Source organism: Triticum dicoccoides, chromosome 7B (assembly GCF_002162155.2).
Source record: "Triticum dicoccoides isolate Atlit2015 ecotype Zavitan chromosome 7B, WEW_v2.0, whole genome shotgun sequence".
Classification (NCBI taxonomy): Eukaryota; Viridiplantae; Streptophyta; class Magnoliopsida; order Poales; family Poaceae; genus Triticum; species Triticum dicoccoides.
The window spans coordinates 329,059,152-329,066,130 of NC_041393.1; the positions used below are offsets into that span (position 1 = coordinate 329,059,152).

The window sequence follows — 6,979 nt, forward strand, 5'->3', positions numbered from 1 at the left end:
CAAACAATGTTTTTTTAAATCATCCATATCTTTTAAACCGTAACTCTGATTTAAACATGTTATATATGAAATTTGATTAGAAAAATATGTAGAATATGAATATGAGATTATTTTCACTTGTTAAGTATTTTTAAATATTATTTTGGAATATATTTAAGTCAAACCAATGATTTTTAAATTATCCATATCTTTTAAACTGTAACTTTGATTTTAACATATTATATATGAAATTTTCTTAGAAAAATACGTGGAATCTAAATATGATGTTAATTTTACCTGTTAAATATTTTTAAAATATCATTTTGGGAGCAAACTTATAATTTATAGCGTAATATCCCTTTTCCTTTCATACCGGTGGCGACCCGGATTGCAAATAAACACCCTACTATAATAATATAAGGAAAAGAAAGCATCAATAACTACACATGCATACCTCTGAAAAATCTCGCAGGGGAAAACAACAATTTTCTCATTGTGAGAGTGAGAGAAAGCGAGCGAGCGAGCGAGCGAGCGAGAGAGAGAGACGCCTTAGGATTAAACATATTCAAACACATTTTTGTTTTGTTTTGTGTGAACACCGAGGCCATCGCCGACGAGGGTGAGAAGGAGAATAAGCGGCAACACAAATATGATATCTCGCAAAAATAAAAAAGATAAACCTATTTGTGATCTTGAGTGATGGTTGTTGGGTTAAGAGTGTATGTTATGTTTTCTCTTTCGTTGCGATCGCACGGGTTCTTTGCTAGTTGAACCCAAAATCGTCGGAAGGCTCGGCCAAACCGGGCGACGGCATCTAAACAACTTGCAATAATATCAAGTCGAGAAAACAAGAAAGCGAAAAAGAATCTTAGCCCCACCGCACCACACAACCGCGTCTAGGGTTTCCGCCTCCCTGAGCTTTGCGTTCCCCGCTGTCGATCGCCGCCGCCATGTCGTCTGGCGACGATGACCGCATCACCGTCTCCAAGCACCACCACCGGGACAAGGACAAGGACCGCGACCACTCCTCCTCTCGCCGCCACCGCGACAAGGACCGCCCCTCCTCTCGCCACCACCGCGACGACAGGGACGGTGAGCGGGAGCGGGACCGAGATCGCGACCGCCACCACAGAGACAAGGAGCGGGATCGAGAGGAGCGGAAGGCGCGGGAGCGGGCGGAGAAGGAGCGCGAGAAGGAGGAGAAGAGGGAGAGGGAGAGGGAGGAGAGGGAGATGGAGAAGGAGAGAGAGCGGGCGCGTCGTCGCGAGGAGCGGGATAGGGAAAAGGAGAAGTCGAGGAGGCGGGAGGCGGTCGATGAGGAGGAGAACGAAGATCGTGACCGCGACCGCAAGCGCCGCCGTCGGTCCTTGCATCGGCACCACCACCGTGATGTGGAGCCAGAGGAGACACCGCTGACAAGGGAGGAGGAGGAGGATGCGGAGGAGGTGGAGAGACGGCGGCAGAAGGAGGAAGACATGGAGGCTGAACAGCAGCGGCTTGATGACGAGATGGAGCGGCGCCGCCGCCGTGTTAAGGAGTGGCAGGAGAAGAAGCGCCGTGAGCAGCAGCAGGAGGATGGTACCAGTGGTGGTGCAGCTGCCATTGAGGCTGATGGTGGAGGCAAGTCGGGGAAGAAGTGGACCTTGGATGGTGAGGAGTCGGATGAGGAGGATGTGAAGAAGTTGGAGGAGAATGCTGGCACTGGTGCCATGGATGTTGACCTACCGAACATGGATAATGGCAGTAACGGCGGGGTTGGTTTGGAAGAGGATGAGATTGATCCCCTCGACGCGTTTATGGACTCCATGGTGTTGCCAGTGGTTGCAAAGCTCGAGAGTGCCGCAACAGCGATGGAGAGCGTGCTTGCTGACAATGCAGGTTGTTTGAATGACAAGAGTGTGAAGGATGCCACAAGTAATGAGGATAAGAAAAGACAGATGATGGCAATTGGGAGAATTATGCAAGGGGATGACTCTGACTCAGATTATGATGATGCTAATAATGGCGAGGCTGGATCAGATGATGAGGATGATGCAGAGTTCATAAAACGTGTCAAGAAGACGAAGGCAGAGAAGTTGGTTATTGTTGACCATTCCAAGATTGATTACCAACCATTCCGGAAGAATTTCTATATTGAGGTGAAAGACATAAAAAATATGCCAGCCGAGGAAGCGGCGGCCTACCGGAAGCTGTTGGAGCTCAAGGTGCACGGGAAAGACGTTCCGAAGCCAATAAAGACATGGATCCAGAGTGGTCTGACAAGTAAGCTACTTGACACTATCAAGAAGCTTGGTTTTGAGAAACCGATGCCTATACAAGCACAAGCGTTGCCAGTCATAATGAGTGGACGTGATTGTATAGGGGTTGCAAAGACTGGATCTGGTAAGACTCTAGCATTTGTCTTGCCCATGCTGAGGCATGTCAAAGATCAGCCGCCTGTTGTGCCTGGGGATGGCCCTATTGGGCTTATTATGGCTCCTACGAGAGAGCTTGTGGTGCAAATATATTCAGACATAAAAAAGTTCTCCAAGGTGCTCGGCATCAACTGTGTTCCTATATACGGAGGTTCTGGGGTTGCCCAGCAGATCAGTGAACTGAAGAGGGGTGCTGAAATTGTTGTTTGTACACCAGGCAGGATGATTGATATCCTTTGCACTAGCAGTGGCAAGATTACTAACCTTCGAAGAGTGACTTTCTTGGTGCTAGATGAAGCTGATAGGATGTTTGATATGGGTTTTGAGCCTCAGATTACTCGAATCGTTCAGAACACCCGTCCGGATAGGCAGACTGTCCTTTTCTCTGCCACTTTTCCACGGCAGGTGGAGATACTGGCACGTAAAGTGCTGACAAAGCCTGTTGAGATTCAGATGGGTGGGAGGAGTGTCGTGAACAAAGATATCACACAACTGGTGGAAGTGCGACCAGAAAGTGAGAGGTTCTTTAGGCTGTTGGAATTGCTTGGGGAGTGGTTTGCAAACGGAAAAATTCTTGTTTTTGTACAGTCGCAAGATAAGTGTGATTCTCTACTGAAAGAGCTGTTCCAGCACGGATACCCATGTTTGTCTCTACATGGTGGAAAGGATCAAAATGACCGTGAATCAACTCTTGCTGATTTCAAGAGTAATGTATGCAGCTTACTGATTGCTACCAGTGTTGCTGCAAGGGGTTTAGATGTGAAAGATCTTGAGCTTGTTGTCAATTATGATGTAACTAATCATTATGAGGACTATGTTCATCGGGTCGGGCGAACGGGTCGTGCTGGTAGGAAGGGCTGTGCTGTAACTTTTATTTCTGAGGAAGAGGAACGCTATGCACCAGACCTTGTTAAGGCTTTGGAGCTATCTGAACAGGCCGTTCCAGAGGACCTGAAAGCCTTAGCGGATCGATTTATGTCAAAGGTCAAACAGGGGACAGAGCAGGCCCATGGAACAGGCTATGGTGGAAGTGGTTTCAAGTTCAATGAAGAAGAGGAGGAAGCACGGAAATCTGCAAAAAGGGCTCAGGCAAGGGAATATGGATATGAGGAGGACAAGTCAGATTCAGATTCTGACGATGAAGGAGGTGTGCGTAAACAGGGAGGTGATGTTGCAGCACAAGCTATTGCTGCTGCTCAAGCTGCCGCTGCTTTGGCTGCTGCCAGGGCTACTAGTAATGCCCAGCAGCAAGTACCAGCCACAACGGCTGGCTCCTTGCTTCCTCTGCCGGTCGCACCTAACCAACAAAACAATGAAGCCACACAACGAGCACTTGATGCTGCATACAACTTACAGAAAAATTTGGCAAGGATACAGGCCCATGCAGTTCCAGAACACTATGAAGCGGAGCTTGAGATTAATGATTTCCCACAAAATGCTCGCTGGAAGATCACTCACAAAGAGACATTGGTTCCCATTCAGGAATGGACTGGAGCGGCAATTACTACAAGGGGAACCTTTATTCCTCAAGGCAAAATTGTTGGTGCTAACGAGCGCAAGCTGTACCTGTTCATTGAGGGCCCCAATGAGTCTTCCGTCAAGAAGGCGAAAGCAGAATTGAAGCGTGTCCTTGAGGATTGTGCCAACCAGGCACTGAATCTTCCAGGTTCTGCTCAAACCGGAAAGTATTCTGTTCTTTGATCTGCAGTTTGTATAACAAAATGGATAAAGTATGGGAGATGTTGAAATTTTCTTGAGAAGGTACGAAGAATTTGTCATAGTCATCATAGATAGTCATCATAGATTAAATATTAACTGCTTATGTGTAGACTGATAACTCCGCCTATGTTGTCTCAACATAGCCAGTCCCAAGCCCGGGTAAAGGAGGAGGGTTGTGATAGGCTTGGCGAGCCAACGTAAAAACTCAGCCACTCTTATGGAGATGAAACCCAAAAGATTTTCGTTGGGGAGTTAGTTGCGAGATCTTATGGGTTTCACCTCTAGCCTACCCCAACTTGTTTGGGACTAAAGGCTTTGTTGTTGTTGTTGTTGTTGTTGTTGTTGTTGTTGTTGTTGTGTGTAGACTGATATGCAAAATCGCACATGACATTTCTCTTTTTTCCTCCAAGCATCATAATTCCCAAATTATGTATTTCAACTTTCTTATCTTGTACTCTCAGATATGCAACTATTTTTAATGCAAAGTACCATGTTTCTTTTTGACAACTACTCCCTCCGTACTTGTCCGAGGAACGGATGTATCTAGATGTATTTTAGTTCTAGATACATCCATTTGTATCCATTTCTACGACAAGTATTTCCGGACGGAGGGAGTATATTGCAAAGTACTACCATGTTATTTTTTGTTTGCATATTTTTATTTACTAACCATCTTCTGGGTCTATTTTCACATTGCAGCTTACCGTGGTTTGCGGATCACAATCCAATTGTTGGACTTCAGATATGCAACTATTTTTTAAAACTTTAAGCCATTATATTAGGCAGCTAGCAGTTACTTAGTGCCATGTGGTTATTGTGAAAACTGTCTAGCTTGGAACGTTTTGACAATTTCTATAATTCTTTTGACAAACTTTTATTGCCTTTGGACATAAGGCTTAGAATGCTGGTCACTGTTGTGAACATGCAGTTTACTGTTGTGAACACTAAATGGAGAATGCTGCCTTCCTTTTTCTTTTTCATGCAGTTTACTGTTGTGAGCACTAATTGGAGAATGCTGCCTCCCAGATATGCAGAATGCTGCCTTCCATTTTTATGTTCCACGCAGTTTACTGTTGTGAACGCTAAATGGAGATTCATGGTGTACTGTTCACCATAGTATTGTTGGGAATAAAAACTTAAACGCCGCGCTGAGTTTTCTGGTGCAACTTTGAAGCTGTGCACTTAGGGAGTGATGACGAAAGCAATAGTTTACTACTAGCACTTAATTTGAATTTATCTGTGTTAAATTTGTGGTTTGGTTTAGATTATGCGCCATTTCTACCTTGTTTTTTTCTTTGAAACGCCATTTCTACCTTGTGAACTTGTAGCCATGATGCTTTCTGTAGATATGATGCTCTTTTTTTTTTGAAACAAGAAGACATGATGCTCTTGTTTTGTTCTTCAGATGCACTATACTGTTGCAAGCAGAGAATCGTGTTTCTGAGGCGGTGGTGCGACTGGTGGTCGAAGAGGCTGGGGGCCCATATTTTCAGAGATAGAAAGATTGTGCTTGTTATCATGTACTCCCTCCGTCCCAAAATGAGGGAGTAATTTGCTGCTGCAGTTGAGTGACAACAGTTTGCTTCGACGGCGTAGGTCGCGTTGATGTTTTGTACCTGTTACCTGTGCTGAAGACGAAACTATTGAAGAGGTACGGTATCGATGGTACGGCAAAAGTTTTTGGTTGGCGTAACACTGCTAGACCCCTGAAAAATGTACACTTGATCTGACCACTTATGCGGCGAAAAATTTAAAACTTAATTTGTCAATTGCCCCCTTGAAAAACTTATTTTGTAATCTTGCCCCTGCAATTCGCGCCTAACGACCAGACGCCTGATAGGCTGATACAGGTGACGGTGCCATCTCACCAGATGCATTTTACCGTGGCAGAGCATTTTGTCTACAGTGATTATCTGCTGTAAATAGTATTTCAGCTCTCTGACTTGCCTCTACTATATTTTACACAAGAGTATTGCAGCGTCCCTGCCTTCCCTCCCAAAGTCAGAGGAGACGGTTCCCTCGTCGAGACGCCTATGATACACGTGATGGTGCCTTATCCCCAGATGAGTTTGGTCGTGGTCAGACTGACTGCCCTGCCAACATAGCACCCGCATATCGCGTCCAGTCGAGACCGTGCTTTTTTAGCGGGGACAGTCTATGCTGAAGGAGCGTGTTTGGGTGGTAGACTTCCAAGATGCTTCTTCAGTTTTCTCAGACCGTCGGGTAGTTGTGTGGCCTATTGTTTGTTTTCGTTGCATCTCCACTACTATTAAAAGAGCAAACATGAATTCTCCTATAGTCACGAAACTTATGTACACGGATCAACCAGCACCTTAGGATCTAACCCGCATAGTTAAATCTGACAGTCCTAATTGCCTCAGTGGTCTGCCATCCCATCTAATGGCTGAGATTAAATGTTCTGCCACAGGACATCAATCCCACACATGTTCTTCCATCGGAAAAAATCAATCTCACGCAAGTCATGCCTCATCACACGCCTGAAATTTTGGATCAGCCCAACGTCGAGATCTTCTAGGATCCCTTCCAAATCGGCCCCCTCTTTCTCGCCTATCCCCACGCTAGCGAATTGATGCCCCCACCATGCGGAAGCTAGAGCAGCAGCGATGGAACAAGGGCACAAGGCGGCGGCGGCAACAGTAGCAGATCGACATGAGCAACCATCTCTCTCTCTCTCTCTCTCTCTCTCTCTCTCTCTCTCTCTCTCTCTCTCTCTCTCTCTCTCTCCAGCAGTGGATCCCTAGCTCCATGCCTGCAATACTTTCTCTAACGGTGGGATCCATAGGTCTTTGGCGTGACGGCGGCGTAGCAGCGGCAGCTTCGGCGCACAAGGAGATTGGGCGCAGCAG

The 6,979-nt window shown here is 46.0% G+C and overlaps 1 protein-coding gene across 4 annotated transcripts; it reads left to right on the forward strand.

The window, feature by feature from the left end:
* Positions 1–824: 824 nt before the first annotated feature.
* On the forward strand, positions 825–5,881 carry LOC119338092 (DEAD-box ATP-dependent RNA helicase 42-like). Of its 4 annotated transcripts, none has more exons than XM_037610385.1 (2): positions 825–4,059; positions 5,518–5,881. In XM_037610385.1, exons 1-2 carry the CDS (start codon positions 930–932, stop codon positions 5,661–5,663), a joined length of 3,276 nt encoding a protein of 1,091 aa, XP_037466282.1. In that variant the 5' UTR covers positions 825–929; the 3' UTR covers positions 5,664–5,881. The 4 variants fall into 4 exon arrangements, with proteins under 4 accessions (XP_037466282.1, XP_037466283.1, XP_037466285.1 ...); XM_037610386.1 differs by lacking the exon at positions 5,518–5,881 and adding an exon at positions 4,812–5,090; XM_037610388.1 differs by having other exon boundaries at positions 826–4,154; positions 5,518–5,644.
* Positions 5,882–6,979: the final 1,098 nt, after the last annotated feature.

Bases quoted from the DNA above. Each gene is read 5' to 3' on its own strand.
- LOC119338092 (XM_037610385.1), top strand. From the start codon at position 930: ATGTCGTCTGGCGACGATGACCGCATCACCGTCTCCAAGCACCACCAC. The intron at 4,060-5,517 runs GTTCTGCTCAAA...TTTGTTCTTCAG, and splicing joins CCAGGCACTGAATCTTCCAG to ATGCACTATACTGTTGCAAG.